Here is a 23,699-nt window from a genome sequence, read left to right on the forward strand (position 1 = left end):
AGAGCCCAGAATTCTCTTGCAAATACTGTTTTCATAAGTGCAGTTGTGCACATGGGTTCCATGTGTTGACAGCTGCTTCAGGCAAGTAACCAAGTGCACAACCCAGGCATATTCATTCATTCATTCATCCATCCATCCATTCATTCATTCATTCATTCATTCATTCATTCATTCATTCATTCATTCATTCATTCATTCATTCATTCATTTAACTTATATGCCACCCACTTCATTTAACTTATATGCCACCCACTTTACCCAAAGGTCTCTGAGCAGCTTACAACAATTAAAATTCAATTAAAATAAAAGATAAAATAATTAAAATACAATTAAAATTGCCATCAGGACTTTTAATTGTTATTTCAATTAAAAGCCTTCTGAGAGTATTGCTGGATAGCTGGCTGGATTGTACTCAGCACTGACATGATTGCAGATTTATTATGCTCTGTGATTCCTGCAGGATTCTGGCCAGGACCTTTCGGCGTTCTTACTGTTGAACTATCCTGGTCCTGTAAAATGAAGTGATAGTAGGTCATAGTTTGAAACATGTCTACGTAATTCTGCTTTTGCCCATAGTCATGCCATGTGCAGCTTGAGTGAGAAACAAATGGGGGGAAAAATGAAAACCCAGGAGAACTCATTTGAGTTCAAAATGTTCTACTGAACGTGTATAAGATAACTAAATATATTAGTCTCTCAATACTTAAAATGTTGGCATAACATTGCACTGATATACTATAATCATCATCATCATTATCATAATCTTAGAACTGCAGAGCTGGAAGAGACTATATGAACCATCAAATCCAGCCCCCATCAACGAGACACAGTGGGAAATGGAACTTCCAATGTCTGGCTGGGCAGCCAAATACTGTACCTAAACCCGAGAGCTATCCAGCAGTTAATTCTCTTGGTCCTCCAGATTCACTTCCCAGAAGCCCCAGCCAGTGTCATTAGTGGTCAGGGATTCAGGGAGTTGAAATCTATAATATCTGGAGAAGCAAAGGTTTAGAAACACAGGTGTAGTACAAAGAGTGGTGATCTCAGTCCAGGAAGTTATAAAGGTCACTGGATGCTCTTCAGTCAGCCATCCTTTCTCCCTCTGATTTATCTCACAGGGTTATTGGAAGTTTAAAACTAAATGCTCCCATATATACACCTCCAAGTTCCTTGAACACAATGCTGCATATAAACTAAGATAGTTAAATTTTCAGTGAAAGACGGAGCGATTTGAAGAAGTGATCGGATTTTTGCTCAGTGCCAATTATTAAATATCCAGAAAACTTCTGGAAATACATCCGCTCCCTCTGCATAAATTTATCTGTTATTTAAAACAGCTGCATGGCCAAGGAACATGGGAATGAAGAGAGGAAGTATGTTTTCAATATTAAAAGGAACTATCAGGAATGTCCAAATGTTTCTAGCTGGGGATACAGCACTTCCCTTGAATTCACCCGCCACTTCTGTTGTTACAAACAGGGATTTTTGGGCAAAAGCTGGAAGACACCATCCGCTACGAGAAAAGATATGGAAACCATCTGGCTCCCATGTTGGTCGAACAATGCGTGGATTTTATTCGGCTGCGCGGACTGAAGGAGGAAGGGCTTTTCCGACTCCCCGGCCAGGCGAACCTCGTCAAAGAATTACAGGATGCCTTCGATTGTGGGGAGAAGCCATTGTTCGACAGGTAAGGTAGCAAACATTTCTCCTTCATGGCGGGATGTCGAGCTTTCCAGAAACATTTGGATGGGGATTTCTAAAAGGTGACCCTGGACTCAACAGACCCTTGGTCTGGTCGAGCAGGCGGGTAGTAACGTATGTTCACAGTTCAATAATTGGTAGTATAGACCACCAGCTGAAGTGACTTGTGACTATTTTCCTGTCAAATATGAGAGGCATACAAATAATGCCAGTCCCTTGCTCTTCCATGGACTGTTGTGAGTTTTCATTTATTATATACACACAAAAGGTGTGTGTGTGTGTGTGTGTGTGTGTGTGTGTGAGAGAGAGAGAGAGAGAGAGAGAGAGAGAGAGAGAGAGAGAGAGAGAGGGAGAGGGAGAGAGAGAGAGATTTTCTTTAATAAATGGCCTTGCCCTCCCACCTCTGCTGCAGTGCTTTTGTGTTGTAATCACATTTAGCCACTGCAATTTATTCAGTGGAGCCTGTGAGGTGTGGGGAAATTGCCACTGTTGAGCTTCTGGCGGCCTATTTTCTGCTGGCCTCAGCAGCTGCATTTCCTGCCTTGCAGTGAAGGCAGTTCAGCAAGATGAGACCACACAGGATAGATAATAGTGTGCTGTAATGGCCTTTGTAGGTCCAGCCTTCTTCCCCATTTACAGGCCTGAGGGCATAATGCACTTACTCAGCAACGTTTTCTGTGCATTTTCATAGTGAGACATTTCTTAGGCAAATAGCAAGGGCATTTGACTTGATAACTTTGTGTTTTCCCGATAATATAGCAGCCAAGCAAAACCTCTCACAAATGTTTATGAATACGCCAGATAGTTTGCTCCCTTTTTTTGTGATTTCTCAGGACCATATGCAACATCTTTGTGTAGTTGTGAACTGCTGGATAGCTCAGTGGCGAACCCAGAGTTTGGGAGTCAAATCCCCACTGTGCTTCCTTGACAGGGGCTGGACATGATCATCCAGACGGTCGATTTGTTGATTCATCAAAGAATATTTGTATTCATTGATCCATTAACCTTGACGAATAACAGATCAAAACAAATCGCCATTTTTTTTATTTGTCCTCATCTGGAATTATGATGCTATAGCTGTTTATGTTGTAATACTTGATTAGTTGGGGTCACTTATTAAGAAGGAGAAAAAGCAAACTAGAAAAATCTGGAGCCTGCACTCTAAAAAGGCAGATATTTGCACATGCCATGTCTGGTGTGATTTGCATGCTAAGAGAGCTGTGTTACAAAATCTAAACAATATGGGAACAAACCACAAGAGGGCACCAGTTGCAGCAAAAAGACAGTAAGAACATTGGGCTTTTGGTGAGTTTCTAGAAGAAAGCAGTATATTACTATTGTACGAGAGACAGACACAAACATTTCCTTGGTTTGGATGGAAAGAAGCCCCTGAAATACCAAAGAAGCGGAACTAGAATATTGGGAAATCAAACAAACTGGAAGGGTTGAGTGGCAAGGGCAATAAGTGGAACTTGACTTTGTTATCTGCTCAGTGAAGAACTCTTTGTATGATGAGAATTTATTACAAGAAGAAAATGTGAGTTGTTTGCTGTCAAATTTCCCTCCAGCCACAACTGTGCATTAAGAAAGCAGAGCACTGGATTGCATTAATTGTACCACGAAGGGAGAAGAATGTTGAAACATTATAAGATGCCTCTGCTCATCAATGAAATTACTTTTAAGCACTTTATTATTTTATTGTCCTTCTATGGGTTCCTTTCATTTTCACTTGAGTGGGTTAAAGGTGGTTTAATTGTGGCTTCTTAATGGGAGTTGAACAAGATATGGGATTACTTTCACACAGATCTGGATCATGTTGGAATGTCCTGCTTTTCAACTAAACTGCTGTGATGTTTATATGGCCAAGATATAAGGTTTTCAACATGTGAAGAAAGGATTCTTCAGGAAGCAGTGATAGCACTAATCCTCCAACCAATTTATCTAAAGTTGTCCCCCTGATAATAATCAATCAGTGTTGGAAATATGCTTTTACGATGGTCTCAGAAGGGTCTTTAGAAGTGCATATAAACATTAGTCCCTCCTCTTCCTCTTCCTCTTCTCTTCTTCCTGGTAGTATCACTTAGAATCGGAGATGGCAACCCCAGATTTCAAAAATGGGTTGTCAGTCAATGGGCAAGAGGGAGTGAAAGAGTTAGTAGAATCTTCACAGATGAATTTATGGGAGTGGTGGAACAATAGAGCTTTATTTACACGTTGAGCAGGGGGTTGGACTCTATGGCCACCTAGGCCCCTTCCAACTTCATGATTCTATGATTCTGTGGAGGACAAAATGGGTGGTAGGCGAGTGGGCACACATGCAAATCCTATGTCCCCAACTTTTCCCGCATGCTTGGAAGTCACTTAGACTTCACTCTCCATACCTATTGAGGATCGTGTAAGCAAGTTCATGATCTGTGGTGAAGTTGGACTCCCAGCCTAGAAGGCCTGCAGTCCCATTCAGATGAATACACTTCAGATTCCTTTGCAGTGACTGGCAGCTCTGCGGAGATACATTGAGGACAATGAGTCTACATGGATGTTCCTATCAAGACCATCTATTTAGCCCTCATTGAATGCAGGGAAATGCCTGCACGGGGTTTAGCTCTATTCAGATGTTCAGAAAGGGGGTTGACCTGAACAGAGGGACAATGTTGATCCCACAGCTTACTGTTATCTGAAGAGGAAAGCCTCTATCTTGTATAGAGACTCTCCGTGTAGTTAGGAAGACTTGGATAGAATAAAAGCTGCCACTGCTATTGCTGCTGCTGCTTCTACTTAACCTTCCCTTACCCCAAGGATACTTTTAAAAAGTTCAGAGAAGCCGAGGTTCCAATAATTCTGTTGCTCCTTGTAAATCCGATTTTGGATTTACCCTGGTATCAAAGTAATTGTGTAAAGTTCACCCAATGAATTGTCACTAATTAACAAGTTGCGACTCACAGACAGGCACAAGACTGGGAATGAGAGCAATGACTTATTAACTAGTAACAAAATACCACCATAGGTTATGCCATTATTCATACCCTGGCATAAATCCACAATAGGATTCTGGCCACTAGCAAGTAATTTTCCAGTGCCCAGCATAATCAGATTGCAGTTTTTGTGAAAAGCTAACTGCATAAATCACTTATTCATAAGCTACATATTGTCACTAAGATGTCCTCTGACTGCTTACCCCACCTGACCAACTTGATTGTTTATTGGTTCTAATGTGGAGCAATAAGCCTGGAGTATAGCTGCTGTCCAGGGTCCTGAGAGATGTTATGACCTTTCTTTTGCTCCTTGTACGTGATTTTGGCAGGAGAATTGAGCAAATGAATTGTGCCACTTTGCATGCTAAATCAGAAGCAACCTGGAAAATCTGACATACCAGGCGAGCTGCAGGCTTAAGGTACTCCCATTCTCAGCTCAGTTGATGGTGTGCTTCTCAGCTATGACTGTTAATTATAATGTTGCCTGCACTTGCTTTGCAGCCAAATCTATCACAATGTCTCAAAGCAATTTGCAGGCATTAATAAATAAAACCTCCCCATTGTCATATGAGGCAGTATTATAATCTCTCATTTTATGAAAGGAACACTCAGCCATAAATAGGTAGGAATCTATGCTCTTGTCTGAAGTGACAAGTCTGATAAGGGACTAGCTCCACTTTATTCTGCCTTAGGCCTCATCTGGAATATTTTGGGCACTAAGAAGGATATTGGACAGAGAGTACAAAGGAGGACAATGCAGGAGGTCGGTAATATGGGCTACAAATTCCATGACAAAAGACGGAATAAACTGTTTCAGCCTTGATATAGGAAACCCACATGGGATCACAACAGCACTCCTCAAATATCTGAAGCTTAGTCTCTGATAGAATAGAGGAACACTTTGTTCTCCGATGCATCAGAAAGCAGGGCTAATTATCTGAATTGTTTTAGTTATAGACATGTAGATTTCCACTGCACATTGGGAGAAAGTGTTTAACAAAAGCAGTTTCAGAATAGAACCAATTATCTAGGGGTGTGTGTGATAAGTTCTCCTTCACTATAGGTCTTCAGGCACACTGTAGAGAGCCATCTATGGGGAATGTTCTCAGTCTTAATTGTTTGTCTCAATTAGAGCAGTGCCTCCCAACCGTGGGTCCCCAGATGTTCTTGGACTACAATGTCCAGAAATCCTGGCACTAGCACAGCTAGTGGCGAAAGCTTTTGGGAGTTCTAGTCCATGAACATCTGGGGACCGAAGGTTGGGACCCACTGAGTAAAAGGATTAGGATTTTTCCAAAAAGTTATAACAATTCACTCATCCCCAAGCCTCACGTTCTCCTACAGCTGTGACATGCCATCTGTTGCTTACCCTACATTGCATGGATCATCCACCTTTAGGATACATGTAAAAACTTTGCGGAAAGATTCATTTTTTCTACTACTCCCCTGTTCTCCCAGTCCATCAACTTAGCATTGGTGGTCAATATACATGCATAATGCCTTTAAACATATAGATAACCACCCAGAGTAGACCCTTGGTCTAGATGGGCAAGATAAAAATTGAATAAATAAATAAATAACTAAAATAGATGTCCTTTTTGAGAAAAATGGTTTTTTGTATCATGGTATGATTTGGGATTTTTTCTTGTGCCTATTTGGACTCCAGGAGTGGAACATGGAGAGCTACTGGGATGGATGACCTGCACATTTCCTTCCTGTGACATAATTTATGCAAACTGACTTGATTCGTGATAAGAATCACCCAACTTGGAAAGAGAGAAAGAGACAGAAATAGAGACTAAGGCTGTCCAAGAGCTTCACAGGCAATTATATAGTAATCCTGCAAACATATTTGTAATATTATTGTCTCCGGATGGCTTGATGGCTCAGTGAGTTGGGTACTGGGCTGCAGAGGTGCGGAGTTTGAATGCCCACTTTGTCGACTGTGCGTAAAGTCAGCCTGTGAAGCCTTGGGCAAGATGCACAGCAACAGAGTGTCCCCAGAAGAAGGAAATGGTAAACCACTTCTGAGTACTCTATTCTAAGAGAACCTTGGAAGGGGCTGTCATAAGTCAGAATCTACTTGACTGCACACTATTGGTATTATCATCTCCATATTACAGATGGTTAGGGCCTGGAGATGACAGACAGAGGCTTGTCCCCTCTTCAATTTATTTTAAGATTTGACTGGGCACTTCCTTCCTTCTTTCTCACTTTTTGTCAATACACAAACATTACAATGCAAGAACTACTGAAATAAAAAGAACATTTGGCCCCCTAGAGACCACGTCCATCAGGAAGTGTGGCATTTCTACCAATTTCTTTATCAACACAAACCTCCTTGATTCATATTGACTGCGCACTTCAGCCAAGGATTTCCTAAGAAACTAATGAGGGAGTCTGAGAAACTGACTAGATTAAGATCACACCATGTGCCACCATCTGCAGATTTGAACCTAAGTTTCTTAAGTGCATACATCTGATATTGTCAGAACTACATCACACCGGGACAGTGCCTTTCCCAAGAACAGACCTGCAATATATGATTAATAACTTCCATATTCATGAAAGCCATTCAAAACTTAGGAGTTCAGAACTGTATTTATTCAAAGAACAAGCCCACTGTGGGTTTTCTCCGCATGATAGATTGGATGGCTGCTTCCCAAACATTTCACTCGCTATGATTTTGTTTGAATAGTCATTGAAATTATATATTCAGCTTTGATTACACTTTAGGAACACATGATCTTTTTAACCCCGATTACACAGATAAACAAAAAAAATTAAATGAAAACTGGAGATCTTTTGAAATAATGTTTAAATGAGCAAAACCAAATTGGATTTCTTTCCCATTTTTTTGCAAAGTAAATTATTGTTTGCTTACCACCATTACTGGAAGATCAGGGAGATATGATAGACTAGGAAGATATTTTATCTGTCACAGATAGATATTAATATTTATCTGTGAACATTTTTCTGGTCAATTTCCAAAGATAAACAAAGTCTAGCATTTTAAAAGCAGGCCAGCTCTAGTGACCTGCCCAATTTAGAGGGTACAGTATTATTACTGTGCATATATCACGTGAATTAATACCTAGCATGATCTTGTGTATTATTGTCTAAACTGGTGCAACCCAACCTCCAGATCTTCTTGGGCTACACCCAAAAATCCTGCCCAGCACAGCTGGTGGTTAAGGCTTCTGAGTTTTAGTCCAAGAACATCTGGGGATCTGAGGCTGAGAACCATTGGTTTAAACACTCAAAAACTGTGAGCTTTTCCTGCACTAAGATAGTATTTTAAACAATTGTGTGTAAGGTAAATGTAAAGGTTCCCCTTGACAATTTGTCCAGTCATGTCTAACTTTAGGGGGCAGTGCTCATCCCCGTCTCCAAGCCGTAGAGCCAGCATTTGTCCGAAGACAATCTTCCATGGTCATGTGGCCAGTGCGACTAGACATGGAACACTGTTACCTTCCCACCATGGTGGTACCTATTTATCTACTCGCATTTTTCATTTTGCATGCTTTCGAACCGCTAGGTTGGCGAGAGCTGGGACAAGCGACCGGGGGGGGGGTCACTCCATCGTGTGGATTCGATCTTACGACTGCAAGTCTTCTGACCTCGCAGCACAGAGGCTTCTGCGGTTTAACCTGCAGTGCCACCACATTATTTGATTTCCAAGAGCTGTTTGTGGACTGTGGAATTATTTTTAATATTTAACCCCACTGATCACCCAGATGCAAATGCAAAGATTGCTTCAACTTTCTGTGATTTCAGTGCAACAAAACTAATGGAATCTAAGGAATAGGAGCTGGAAAATGTTCCTCTGTGATTTCACTGTGGAGTTGCCAATTGTGTTAAAAGATGCAGGGCATCATAAAGCCCAATGTGTAAGAAAGCTGGACACTTTTAAAAATTGGAAAAGAAATGCCACTCATGCTTGATACACAGTAATGTAGAAAAAAAAACCAACAACCTAAAAACATATAAACCATATTATATCCCAGTTTTCCTCCAAGCTTCTCATAGTACAGTGGTGCCTCGCAAGACGAGCACTGTTTTGCGACGAAATCGCATTACGACGAAGTTTTTGCGATCGCAAAAGCGATCGCAAAACGATGTTTCCTGTGGGGGAATTTCACTTTGCGATGATCGGTTCCCTGCTTCGGGAACCCATTCTCACAAAATGACGATTTTCCTACAGCTGATTGGTGGTTTCAAAATGGCTGCCGGGTTTAAAAAATGGCTCCCCGCTCTTTTCTGGGATGGATTCCTCGCTGCATGGGCAGCGAAAACAGCCGCGCTATGGAGGATCTTCACTGGACTGTGAGTTTCAAGCCCATAGGAACGCATTAATCGGGTTTTAATGTGTTTCTATGGGCTTTTTTATTTCGCTTTACGATGTTTTCATTATACAGCAATTTTGCTGGAACAAATTAATATTGTTATGCGAGGCACCACTGTATAACAGTAACTTGTTGTATTTTCACAACAGCACTAGGAGATAGGTATTATGCTGAGAGATAATTTGCAGGAAACAAAATAATAGGCTCAAGCTACAGGAAGCCAGATTTAGGCTGAATTTCAGGAAATACTTCTTAACTGTTAAAACACTACAACAATGGAACCTATTATCTCAGGAGGTAGCAAGCACTCCAACACTAGAGGCATTCGAGAGAAAATTGGATAACCATTTGCCAAATCTGCTTTGATTTGGATTCCTGCATTGAGCAGACGGTTGGATTTGATGGCCTTATAGGTCCCTTCCGTCTCCATTATTCTATGATACTTTGATTGCCCAGTGAGCTTCCTGGCTGAATAAAAATTTTAAACCAAGCCTACATAGTTCAAATACAACACTCTATGGTCTAAATTCAGTTGCTAGTCTCAGTTAGAACTGGCCCACTAAATCAATGGGATTTACATAAATGTTGACTTACATGTGATTCAATGCATCTATTGTAGTTGAGAGTAGCAATTGGACCTAGGTCTGTATTTGCTACATTGTGTCATCCCCTCAAAGTTTTGGAAGCAAGAACACACTGCTGATATGAATCAGACAGTTTTTCAGGTCATTAGTGATTATATACAATGGCAGCCACATCAGATCATAAAGACTGGTGAGAGCAGGCAGCTACATAAGATGTAACAGTGAAGGATTTTTATTGTTTGCTTTTCTCTGAAAGAAACTGATTGAAAAAGCACAATAAACATTATTCTAGATGGTTTTCTGATGGTTGGGCGCACAGTTAGACTGAATTCCAGAATGTGCTGGTATGGAGCAGGGGTGTACATGCATCCTGTACATTGTTGCTTCCATGTTTAACAGTAGTCTGGAAATATATAAAGTGAAATAAATAAGTCTAATTATATTATGTACTGCTGATGGGCCACAAGAGCGCAAGTGGAAATGGTGGTCTTGAAATAATGTGTGTGTTTGATGCCAGTGCCATCGATACAACATCAAAGGGGTTGGATCTGCCCTTCAAACGGTATTGATGTATCTACAAAGGGGAAAAAATCCTTCATTATTGAGAAAGGCATCTTCCCCACCAACCAGCTGGCACAGCACCCAGCTAATACTGTTTGGACAAGATCAGTAACAGTTACATCCTGCCGAAGGGGGTGTAACAGGGGAAAAACTTTGAAATCTAGCAGGGGAAAAACATTAAAATCAAACAGGGAAAAAACATTGCTTTTTTTTCAGTGTGCCGTGGGGGTTGGATGGCAATCTGTTTCTCTTGAGTTATAGGCTACAGTCCCTTTATGTGAATTACAGTGTCATCCTTCCCAGTGCCCAGGTGTGTGTTTAATATGCATTCCATGTATGTGTCACCACAGTCCATCCATCTCTTAGGATAGTTTGTAGAAAAGCAAGAGAAAATGATTTTTTTAAAAAAAAGTTGTATGCTTAAGCCAGCCATATTTTGCATCCTCTTTCGAATCAAACTGGAAGTCAAACAGCCATGTTGCAGATGAGGGAGGTAATCATTCATTCACTGCTTTTTGAATTTGTCAGCCTATTCCTGTATTTCTCTTTTCTCTTTTTGCTCCAAATGCTGCAACAGAACCTTCAAGAGGAAGCTGGCCACAATTTTTTTTTTCAAGCTCTGCAATGCTCCAAACCAGTAGCACACATTTCAGGCCATTTTTGGACAGAAAATGGTGGAGAATATTGCAGAGAAAACAGCATCTTCTCCAAACTTGATGGCGAAGAACCCATTCGATTTGGCCATAGCAGATGGTTGGCAGTGCCGGCATTGCTTTTCAATTGAATTCTGGCCAGGAAAATGTTCTGAAGGGTTTGAGGGGTGCCACAGGCATGCCACAGGCCACATGTGGACCACCTTGGCTTTAGAGGAGGAAGTCAAAATGGCCAATTGTTGCATGATTCCCACCCTTGCAATTGCAAGCCTCAGCAGCCCTTTCAACTTTCTGAAATAACAATGTGGGAGATCCCTATTATTCATTTACTTTTGGAATGGCCTTGTTCATCATCATCTTAGAATTGCAGAGCTGGAAGGGATGAGTTAATTGGAGTTAATAACCCTATGGATTATTGACTCCATCCCCTCTCGAGGAGGCTCAGTGGGGGAATCAAACTCCCAACCTCTGGCTCTGCAGCCAGAAACCTAAATCATTGAGCTATCCAACAGCTTATGTCTGCTGCCTGAAGTTTATTACCACTTTCTGCCTGAGCTTGGATCACTCACTTTCCTAAAATGCTGATGATCTCACGGGCATGCATTTCTTTGCCTGTGAATGTTACGTATTTACTTACGTTGGCCTGTAGTCCTTCCGTGTTTACTGTTTGCAGGGGAGGCAGGATGAACATCCCCCAGACCATGTAATTGCGCTGTGACAGTCATTTCCACAATGTGTGCAGTACCACAAAGGGAAAAAAATGTTGTTGATGTAGCAACTGCTGGGAAGGAAGTCAATGACAACGGGGGCCGAGATTAGAAAGAAAGAAAAGCTTGGAATCCACGCCGCCCTAATTGCAAAGAAAAGGATTTCTGATTGTTTGCACATGCCTAAAGCCTGTATATTATATTCCTAGGGCCAGCTTATAAACCAGTGTTGGTGGATATTCTGCTGGATAATCAAATGAACAATTAACTCATCCCTCTTTTCCGCTCTCTCCAGCTCCCTGTCTCTGTCCAAGTGTATCTATTTAAAGAAGAGGGAATAGGGAGGTACGGGCAAAAAGTACATACTGAGAAGCCAAGAATTTAGAAAATCCTCGGGGAATGCACTGTTTAATTAAATTCTGCGCTAATCAGCCCCTGTGCCTGGCTTGCCACTTCCCATAGTTACAGCAGGGAAAGGATTTAGTCATGTCTGAGCCAGGGACCAGCGCTATGACACCAAGATCCGAAAGGGTCCCCCCCCCCACAGCCATACTCTCCTCTCCTACATCAGTTAATAAGAGGCACAATCGTGCTGAACGATGGCTACGCATTCGTGGGTTCTTCCCCGCTCGAGCTGCGGTGTTTATTGACCTGGGGTAATGGGCGGCTGCTGTTAAAGAGAGACAAAATATAAAATATTTCAGAAAATAGAATGGAAATCAATCCCACTTTAGGAGTTAGGAGGGTTGTAATTACACCTGTGAGACAGCTGTTTACCAATGTTGGCTAAGGAGGATTTCTTTCCATCCGCCGGATGACAGCTAAGGGTGTAACAAATGTTTGCCAATATTCTTATTCCCAAAGAGAAACTACATCTCAACCTATCAAGAAACCCCATTAAAAAAAAATGTCACCCACTGTGAGATTTTTCACTCATGCACGGAGAGGGGAAATTCCAGTGGGGCTTGCTTTGTCAACAGAAGCATTAATGACACTTTTTTCTTCAAAAAAAAAAAAAACCTTTGTATTTTGCACAAAATACACTTTTATCTGTTTGCTGCTTTGCTTTTACAGTATTTTTATTTTATTTATTTTTCTGCAAAATATAATTTTAAAAAAAACTTCCACAAATTTTATGGAGGGAAAATCCCAGAATACAAGACAGACAGACCCCCTCTATTTTGGCCAGCAGAGAATAAAGATTGAAAATGTTTGCTTTCACCTGTAAAAATGAAGTGAGTAAAGGTTTACATCTGTTGCAGCTGAAAAACATAGCACGGCTGGCCTAAGACATTTACGCCAGCCCTGCTATGGGCTGAGGCAAAGAAGAAGGTGGGTGACATTCTACACACCCGCTATTTCACATCCAAAAGCCAGCCAGATGCATAGTTGAACCTTTTTTTTCACATCGATGGTGGATTGTATCCTCCACTGAAATCAACAGTCGGGGCACACAGCAAGTTGTGTGGCATGCTAATTTGTCCTCTTAATAATGCTACTTCCCAGCATCTACTCCTTTGAGGCAAAGAGTTCGCCCTTCCTCAAGAGTAGGACTGGCCCTACAGCTTAATAAACAGGTGGCCAGTAATTTATTTCAATCCACTGGTTTCATTTTTTGGTGATGAATCAAATCTATCTTGTCAATTCTAGGCATGGGAGAAGTGGAATTTGGCGAAGGCATCTTTAATCCACCGTAGACTACAAATTATTTTCTGTCATGTTAAAGGAGAAGGAAGTACATTCAGACATGGTTGCACCAAACGTAATTGCCATCCTCACCATCATCTTAGAGCTGCAGAGCTGAAAGGGACCCTATGGATCATCAAATCCAGCCCCTGTCCAGGAGGCACAGTTAGGAATTGGTTGAGGACACTGATTTTTCCAGTTAGTGCTTTCTCCTTTCTAGAAGGGCCAAATGGGTGACCCTACCTAATCAAGTACTACAACATAAATGTGTAAAGCATCGCCATGCATGTACCGTTTCCCCCCGAAAATAAGACAGGGTCTTATATTAATTTTTGCTCAAAACAAAAACACGCATTAGAGTTTATTTTCAGGGGATGTTTTATTTTACACTCATTTTCTGGTTGCTGGACAATGTGGCACAAGGGTGGAGGGTGGGGTTTCATTTAACTAGGGCTTATTTGGGGGGTAGGTCTTATATGACGAGAATCCTGAAAAATAGTACTAGGGGTTATTTTCAGGTTAGGTCTTATTTTCTGGGAAACAGGGTGGCTGTTGGTAACATTGGAATAAGAAAAGAAGTGTGGTGAGTAGAAATGACCTAAGAAAAAGAATGAATGTGCCAAACTCAGTGAAGACTGATTCAGCCTTATCACTGGCTTTTTTCAGCAGTTAATGATCTTGCTTCTCCTGTTGCATCCTACCCTTCCTTTAAAGAACATCAGACAAGTGATGTGAGGTAATTTGATTCGAATCCTCTCAACACCATTGTAGAATAGATTAGGGCAGTGGTTCCCAGCCAGGTGTTCTTGGACTACATCTCCCAAAAATCCAGCCAGCGCAGGTGGTGGTGAAGGCTTCTGGGAATTGCAGTTCAAGAAGACCTGGGTTGCCCAAGGTTGGAAACCACTGGATTAGGATACCTCTCGTCATGGGGCATTTCAAAAGTAAGGCAGCCGGTTGAATCCATCGACCCTGACTCACGAGTTCAGTTTTTTTTTTTGCTTAACATATCATTCTGGCTTCAGAAGCAAACTGATTTGATGCTCCCTTTAAAAAGTTCCGAGCACTTAATCCACACCTGAGCTGTGCCTCCGTCCTGCCTGCTATGGGAGGAAAAACTATTGCTGACTCTCCATTTCGTGCAGAAAGCTGAGTCGTTTGTTTTTGATGGAGCAGCTGGTGGAGGTGGGGAATTGAAAAACTTGATTTGCTGGCTTCTTTGGAGTTTATTAAAAAGGGGGGAGGAAAATAGCACACTTTTGATGGGAAGACAATTCTGGACATGGGGGAGGTGGAATTTGGCCAAGGCATTTTTAATCCATCGTACACTAAAAAAATTTTTTTGTGCAATGTTAAAGGAGAAGGAAGTACATTCAGACAGGGTTGCACTGGATGTAATCATCATCCTCACCATCATCTTAGATCTGCAGAGCTGAAAGGGACCCTATGGATCACCAAGTCCAGCCCCTGTCAAGGAGACACAGTGAGGAATTGGTTGAGGACACTGATTTTTCCAGTTAGTGCTTTCTCCTTCCTAGAAGGGCCAAATGGGTGACCCCACCTAATCCAGCACTACAACATAAATGTGTATAGCATCACAATATACTGTATGTAGCTGATCACACTGAAGGGAATGAAAAGCAACTGAGAATGTGGATGATGCTGATAATGCTGATGATGCTGATGCTGATGCTGATGCTGATGCTAATCATCATCATCATCATCATCATCATCATCATCATCATCTTAGAGCTGCAGAACTGGAAGGGACCCTCTGGATCATCGAGTCCAGCCCATCTCAAGGAGGCACAGTGGGGAATCGAACTCCCAACTTCTGCCTCTGTAGCCAAATGTGTAAACCACTGAGCTATCCAACAGTTCTTTCATGATTTAGTTTAACCATAAAGGGTGCCCGTTTCAATGACCACACTGCTTTCTCCAAAGGAGCAATACTGTCTTAGAGCAGAGTCAAATTTTGTTGCAAACATGAAGATCCATTCCCCAGTTTTTGCCAAAGCAGATACTAAGAGAGATGTCACAACACTGGAGATGAGGAAACATTGGTTCTTCAAAAGTTTTGAAGGTCAGCTCCCAGACGTTCCACCCAGTATGGCCAATAGTATGAGGTGCAGTCTAGAACATCTGGTAGATCAGCAGACCTTGAACCCTACACCCACCAGCCGCACCTTGAATTGCTTTGTTTCCTAGGGCTGCAACAACTGCTCAGAGCTGTGCAATATTTCCCTTATGTTGGCAAAACATTTTCCTTGTTGTGCATGGATCCTACAATGAGGATATAACAAATGTTAAGAGGCTTTATTGTCCCTGGTTAAAAAAGAGGTTTCTGTTAAAAACAATAACTGTGAACTGTTATGGGAGTGGTTGGTTGGTTGCTTGCTTGCTTTCTGGGCATGAATAAAAAGAGCAGAACTTATTTTGTCAGTGATTTTTAAATGTATTTTGCACACATAAAAGTGTATCCTCCACAAAAATGTGTTTTGGCTGTTGCACAAAATCCGAGCCTTTGGCACAAAAAACACTGTGTGATTCCCCCCCCCCCCATCCCATCAAAAAAAGTCTTGAAATACAAAAATACAAATCCCACCAAGAGCGAATCTTTTGTAATTTTGGGTTTTACCCAGAAGAATAAAGTAAATGAAGATTAGGTCCCTAACAAACAGTGTTTCTCCTGAGCATTGTGCTGTAGGTCACCTTCTTTAAAGTGCTTGTTGTCACATTTTTGCCAGGAGAGGTGAGCCGTTTGGTGCAAGGATAAAGGTTGAGAGACAGCCAATCATCCAGACCAGTCCCCATAGCCAGCCCAAAAAATGCAAGTCTCTAGGTTGATCTACATCATCATACTCAAGTTATCACCTCCTACAAGAAGACTATTTTTGCAAAGCTAGAGGGCCCTAACTGCTTGATTGAGGCATGTATGGAACAGTAGCTCACAACAATATAGTGTTGCTGGGAAAAAATCCATTATCCTCTGCAACTAGGTTCAGGATCTAAAAAGAAAGCTGGTGAAGAGAGGCGAATGATGTGATTGTTCTTGCTAATGAAGAAATACCAGTTTTCTGATCATATGAACACGACTGCAATGAAGCAATGAACTGCTGGATAGCTCAGTCATTTTGGTATCTGGCTGTGGAACCAGCGGTTGGGAGATTGATTCCCCAGTTCGTCGCTTGACAGGGACGGTACTTGATGATCCATAGGGATCCCCCCCAGCTCTGCAGTTCTAAGATTATTACTGTATATTATAATAAAAGTGAGGCTCATGCTGCGTGCATTGTGTGTTTCATGTGGAGGAAGCTGGCACATCAAAAGGTCAAGGTTTTTTGCTCCTGCGCACTCAAACCCTTGAAAGTATTCTCAAACAAGGCCCTTTTTTCCTGAGCATTCTTCCATTCCACATTTCAGTTCTTCCTTATGAGTCACAACAGTTGCTGATCGTATCTGGATCTCATATAAGGCAATTATTTATCCTTGCATCAAAGGGCAGTCTTTTGATTGAAAATGTCTTCCGTTGTTTGAAAGCACCTTCCGTTTGAAGAGCTGTTCCAATCAAGCCCTCTTGCTATGCATTTCATTGTTTTCTTTTAAAACATTGGGTCTTATAATGTTCTTGTTTGTGGCTCTTTTGTTGTTTCAAATGACTGGGAGCCACCTAGCCTCCTCTATGGGGAGAAAATTGGCATCTAAATGAAGGCAAGCAAGCAAGCAAGCACCAAAAGAAGACAACGCAGTGGCCCGTCAGTAATAGTAGCACAGGAAGAGTAGGCTGTGTGTGGAGGTATACTGAGGTCACGTGATCACAATCCTCTCCATAATGGGGTCTTTATTTTTGTTTCATCTTATTTCTTCATGTGCATCTCTCCGTGCAAATCAACATAGTCACATTTATGCATATCTGTGCCCACTCCTGTTTCCTCTTTTTGGTGATTAATTTCCTCTTTGCAGTCATGTAAATGTGGCCACTTTAGACCCATGCAGCTAAAATGAGGGGCCGGATCTCCGGTTCAGATTTGCCAACCTGTGTCCTTTCTTTTAAAAAATTAAGCCTTGCTTTTGGAAAAGCTCATGTCTCACAAGGTGGGCTCACAGTTCACCTTGAGAGCTCTCAGGAAGGCCAGCAGTAACCAACCTGAGACCAAATGGAAAATGCCAGCTTGAAGAAAAAAAAAATTCTCTTCATAATCTTATTTTGCAATACCACCATCTAGTGGCAATATATGGATACAGCATAGTTCCTGAGGCTTCTTCAGCACCTTACGGGCCTCATAAGAAAGATTATAACATGTACACTCTAGCCGCCTAGATACGTGGGGTATAAATACAAGAAATACAATAAATAAATAAAAAATACAATAAAATGGACTGGCGTGCAATTGTTTGCCAAGATGTCTTTAGTTCTTTGTATGGTTTTGAAATAGTGGGTTTTTGCTTCTTGCCTAGTAATGCCAAAACGTCTACAGTAAGATTTGCATTCCTCATACCAATTATAACTCAGCCTAATTTCAAAAACGTTGAACACCGTTGGACTAGGAATATTTTTAAAAAGTGATTATGATAGAACTGCAGAGCTAGCAGGGATCGTAGGGATCACTAAGTCTAGCCTTTATCGAAGAGGTATAGTAGGGAATTGAACTCCCAACCTTTGGGCTCTGTAGCCAGAGACCTAAACTACTGAGCTATCCAGCAGTATTCTATTATATTCCATTGTATCGTATTATATCATATTGCTTCCATTATTATAGGAGCTCTGTGATAGTTAACATGTTGTTAACATGTTTGCTCTATACTGGCCGGGATCCTCTTGGTGTTTACATAACTTGAAGTGATTAATTGTGGCTAACTGATGAGGTACAGGGGCTATCCCAGGGTGCGATCAGATGGGGAAATAGCTTGCATTTTGGATCTCTTGTGTTGCGGTCCAGTGCAAGCAATTTCCTGGCTTTTGTGTGATGTGTGGGCCATAGCACTTCAGACCAACCCCGATCTTTTTGTTCCAGTGGCAGGGTTATTCTTTTTGGGGGGGTTGACTGGAGTGATAAGATGCCATTCTTTCTCACAGGCTGATCAGACCTTTAGTCCTACATGTCTGTTGCTTGATTGTGCAACCAGGATGCACCCCAGAGAAGCATAGCTTTTTCCAGATGCACATTTTGCATCCAACTGCAGGCTTTTAAAACAAACAAACAAACAAAACACCTGGCACCTGGGCCCAAGTTGCAACATTTTACAAGGGCAATGGTTCCCAAGCTTGGCCCCCCCGATGTTCTTGGACTAAAGTTCCCAGAAGCCTTCACCACGGGCTGTGCTGGCCAGGATTTTTGGGAGCTGAAGTCCAAGTACATCTGGGCACACAAGCTGGGGAACCCTAGGGAGATGGGATGGTCCTCCTCACTCCATTCATCACTCAGTTGTATGGAAAATGCAAACAGGTAGTCAGGAAAATATGGGATGAGCACAAGGAGGCTGGAAGGTTTGCCACTTGTGGACGCTACTGGGATGTGGGCATTACCAGTTGGTCCAAGATAGCAATGCCCTCAGCCCTGTTGGCTGAAGAATGGTGAGCATTGTGGCACACAACAACAACAACAACACCTCAACTTTTTAAAGTTCTGCCTATTCCTGACATTACCCTGAAGGTGGCTCAATTGTTGGGGCTTTAGGCAAACATCAGAGGAAGGGGAAACTCCTGCCTTCCTGCCCAGCATATAGAGAAGTGCTTCTGAGCGTTGGGTCCCCAGATGTTATTGGACTACAGTTCCCAGAAATCCTGGCCAACACAGCTAATGGTGAAGGTTTCAGGGAATTCTAGTCCAAGAACATCTGGGGACCGAAGGATGGGAACCATTGATGAAGACACTTTCTGGGAACATGTGGCTGGTCACTTCGGGCATCAGGATTTTGGACTACGCTGTTGTTTTGGTCTGATCCCAACTGTTCTTCTGAGCCCACTCTAAAGCAAAATCAGAAATTTTAATAAATAAGCTTGTTAAAGTTGTTCAGGATTTTTCTACCTAGTGCTCTCCAGACATGTTGATCTAAACCCCCATGGTTGCAAACAACCATAGCCAATAGCAACACTGACAAGGAAAGGTGGGATTGGTGGCCCAAGAAATATGGCGGTCACCAGATTAGAGTGACGCTGGTGGAATTTGTGTGTACGCAATGTACTGAACTTTGGGACTCCACTGTGAACCAGTTACCATTCTTATTCAGTTGAACAGAGCCATCGTTTTTAAATAATGCACGATTTCTGATATGCCAACATTTTTCCAAAGTGTTGATTTGACTTTCCTCAATGAGGTAGGAAGAGGTCACAATGACTTTCCAGGAATATTGTATTTCTAGTGGTAATCTTGTCCCTTCCATCTGCACAGAAATACAGACGTACACACAGTGGCCTCTCTTTTGAAATTATTCCTGAGGGAGCTCCCGGAACCGGTCATCCCATACTCCAAATATGAGGATTTTCTTGCCTGTGCCAAGCTGCTGAGCAAAGAAGAGGAAACGGTGAGTTTGCTTTCTTGATTCTGGAAACCCAAATGACCAGCTGCTTTGTAGAATCTTATCTGGGGTTTTTGATCCCATTAAGATCATACTTCACTGTTTCTGGACTGGATGTTTTTGTACTATATGTTAGAAAGAGAGATGAACATTTTGGGAATTTTTTTTTTTTTTACTATATACCTTCCAGAATTCCCCAACTGCAGGATTTGTGTTTTGTCCCAAAACCAACCAACCAACCCTTCACCAAACTCTATACAGGATTGTGTCTTTGACAATGTTGACTGCTATTAATGGTGACAACCTTTGTAGCTTTAAAACTGATGCTTTAAACAAGATCCCTTTAGGTAGTAATAGCCGGAACTGAACCCGGGGTCTTCTGAATGCAGTGTATGCATTGTATCACTCAGCTGTGACTTTCCCCTGTATGTATGTGGCATGTATCTGCCTTTTATGAAGATGCTGCCATTCTTACTAGGCATGGAATTTTCGGACTTCATGGACTACACCCCCCAGAAGTCTGCAGGAATTCCCCCACCCAGATATCCGGGAGCTCTAATCTTAAATTGCAGGGGATTGTGAATGTTCTTGGGAGGGGTATTGTGGGTAATTAAAATGGCACCCCACACCTCCTGCAAATTGCAGGAATGTCGCTGCCAACTAGCTCCAATTCAGGGCCCCAAAAGAAGTGTACCAGGAGATGCAGGGCTAAGGAGCCCCTCAAATGTGCAGTCTGCTCTGGTCTGTGGCCATAGGATTCTTGGCAGAACTTGGAAATATTAATTTTGGGGGACATGCTTTCAGAGTACACCCAAGGACTGAACACAGTTAGCATTGTTCTACTACCAACCTGAAAACCTAGCAGCTGTAATTTGTTTTCTTATGCTATAAAGCAGTTAACAGTCATTGATCGCAATCTTTACACAGAGAATTTTAAAGGGTTTTTTAGTATGGATCTTTGTGTTTTGGTCCCTTTTTCTCATTTTTCTAATAATGCTGTCAAACTGTGGGTTTTGCTTTACGATTTGTTTATTTTTGCCATTTTCACACAGGGGCTGAATGAATTAGTGAAACAAGTGAAGAGTTTGCCACTTGTCAATTTCAACCTGTTGAAGTACATTTGCAGGTAAATTACCCCAGGAAGGATCAAAGGATCATTTCTGCATTCCCAAAGAAATCATTTGGGGGTTGTGGTGAGCAGGGAGAGGTTAGCTGTATAGATCTGATCCAAAAGCCTTGTGCCACCTTAAATTCAAAGAGATTTTCTTTGGCATGTAGCCCTAATCAGGATCAGTCCCCCTTCATCTGCTTTGCCTGTCAGAGTGTCTCTCCCCAATGTTATCTACCCAGCCCACCAGATCCTCCGGGGCTATGCTCCTCTGCGTATCCCCCCTCCCAGGGGAGGTCCATAAGTCATCTACAAGAGATCAGGCCTTCCTTGTGGTGGCACCAACTTTGTGGCGCCAGCTCCCAGTGGGGCTACACCTGGCCCCCTCCCTGTTAACGTTTAGAAAGCAACTTAAAATACTGCTTTTCAGGAATGCCTTCCATACTGACCCTGCTTGGTTTTACACCTCTTGTTCTGCTATCTCATCGAGAACCTGCATTTGGTGCCAGGTGTTTTATCTTCAAAATGTTTTTAACTTCTCAGTATGTATTAGTAGTCTAATATCTATGTGTTTTATTCATTATTGTTATAAATTGCCCAGAATAGTGCACTACACTAATGAGGCAGTATATAAATGGAAGGAAGGGAGGGAGGGAGGGAGAAAGGAAGGAGGGAGGGAGGGAGGGAGGGAAGGAGGGAGAGGGAGGGAGGGAGGGCAAGAAAGAAAGGGAGGGAGGGAGGGCAAGAAAGAAAGAAAGGGAGGATGAGGAAGGAAGGAAGGGAGGATGAGGAAGGGAGGGAGGGAGGGAGGGGAAGGAAGGAAGGAAGGAAGGAAGGAAGGAAGGAAGGAAGGAAGGAAGGAAGGAAGGAAGGAAGGAAGGAAGGAAGGAAGGAAGGAAGGAAGGAAGGAAGGAATTTGCTTAGAAAGAAGTATTTTTATGGGAATATATCTTCCTACCCAAATATGAAATGGGAACAATGCTAGAAAGGAAGAGTAAAAACTTAGGTGGCATTCTCAAGTTGGGAACCATACAGGAAGCCAGATTTTGGTTGATTATCAGGAAAAGTTTCCTGACTATTAGAGCAGTACAGCGATGGAACCAATTGCCTTGGGAGGTGGTGAGTGCCTCCAACACTGGAGGCATTCAAGGGAATTTTAGACAGCCACCTTGCAGATACTCTTTGATTTGTACCCCTGCATTGAGCAGGGGGTTGGACTCAATGGCCTTACAGGCTCCTTCCAACTTCATGATTCTATGAATAATGTCTCATGTCACCTCGCCCTCTTGACTGAGTCTTGATCCTGGATTCCCCTTTTCTCATCCTCCTGCTGTGGGATATCTGAACAGATTCTTGGATGAAGTCCAGTCCTATTCCGGAGTAAACAAGATGAGTGTACAAAATCTGGCCACTGTGTTTGGCCCCAACATCCTGCGTCCCAAAGTGGAAGACCCTCTGACCATTATGGAAGGTGAGTTTTTTGGGGGCAAGGGGCACCAACCCAATTGATCTAAGGACCATGGCAGCACATGAATGCCAAAGCTCAGCAGGAGATTGCTATAGCTGATATCTATTTAATTCAGTGTTTAAGATCCTCTGAGACTTAAAATAACACATGCAGTACATTAAAAATGGCATTCTATACAGCACTAATCCAGGCCTGGTTACACTAAATGGTATGTGACCTCCAGCTGGAGATAAGTATGTGGCACTTAGTAAGTACAAGAAGACCGGATGAGTATCTCAAACTGTGTCCACTTCCAGATACCATTGCATGTCTGGTTCATACATGGTTCTTTCTTGTTGGCATAGCACAACATGTTAAGAGAAGAGAAAAATCCAACCATCCATCTCAGGATTCCACTTTCTGCACTATTCTAATATTGCATTCCTTAAGTTACTCATCCAGCTTCTAGGAACCAGAGTATAAAACATAAAATTAAATTTATACCATGTTTCTCAAGCTTGGTTGGGAACTAGATTTATCACCATATGATGAGCTCCTGAGTGGTGTCTGGATTTCCTCCTACATCCTAGTGGAACTCAATATGAGTAATAGCTATATTATCCAGATACCGCAATCTGAAATCACTTCATGTTTCCATCTGATGGAAACTTGGGTGTTGTAGTTTAACAAAGTATGTACAATTCTCTGCTAGGGGCCTCCTGAACTACAGCACTAGAACTCCCTAGCAGAAAATGCTAGGTACCTTGTGAAACTATGAATCCTAGAATTCCAGAGGGTGGAGCCAAAGCAATGTCAAACTGTGATGATAAGAAACATTCTGAGATATTTTAAATTAAGATTCTATGTCTGCAGGATGAGCTCCCTTGCAAATCTTCCTAGTTTCTCACTAGTGCCAACATTTGAGTGAGTTCCTAGGAACATTTTGCTCTTCTCATCTATTTAGCTGTACCACCTGTTCTTTCCATTTGATCAGATGAATTTAAAGGATTGATTTTTGTCTTGGGAAAGGGATACATTTTTCAATCTCTCCCCATGGGGATTGATTTCTTCCATTTAGTTAGATCTGTTTAGTCGTTTAGTCGTGTCCGACTCTTCGTGACCCCATGGACTAGAGCACGCCAGGCCCTCCTGTCTTCTACTGCCTCCCGGAGTTGTGTCAGGTTCATGTTGGTTGCTTCGCAGACACTGTCCAGCCATCTCATCCTCGGTCGTCCCCTTCTCCTCTTGCCATCACACTTTCCCAACATCAGGGTCTTTTCCAGGGAGTCTTTTCTTCTCATTAGATGGCCAAAGTACTGGAGCCTCAGCTTCAGGATCTGTCCTTCCAGTGAGCACTCAGGATTGATTTCCTTCAAAATGGATAGGTTTGTTCTCCTTGCAGTCCAGGGGATTCT

The 23,699-nt window shown here is 42.2% G+C and overlaps 1 protein-coding gene across 10 annotated transcripts in view; it reads left to right on the forward strand.

Moving 5' to 3' along the window:
- ARHGAP24 (Rho GTPase activating protein 24) overlaps nt 1-23,699 on the forward strand; it is a 361,497-nt gene that overhangs the window by 324,770 nt on the left and 13,028 nt on the right. For all 10 annotated transcript variants that reach the window (XM_073002003.2, XM_073002006.2, XM_073002004.2 and 7 more), the window contains 4 exons: nt 1,480-1,687; nt 19,603-19,735; nt 20,782-20,855; nt 22,187-22,308. In XM_073002003.2, the coding sequence (XP_072858104.2) occupies nt 1,480-1,687; nt 19,603-19,735; nt 20,782-20,855; nt 22,187-22,308 (537 nt within the window). The remainder of the gene's footprint in view (nt 1-1,479; nt 1,688-19,602; nt 19,736-20,781; nt 20,856-22,186; nt 22,309-23,699) is intronic.

This window comes from Pogona vitticeps, chromosome 5 (genome assembly GCF_051106095.1).
Source record: "Pogona vitticeps strain Pit_001003342236 chromosome 5, PviZW2.1, whole genome shotgun sequence".
NCBI classification, from domain to species: Eukaryota; Metazoa; Chordata; class Lepidosauria; order Squamata; family Agamidae; genus Pogona; species Pogona vitticeps.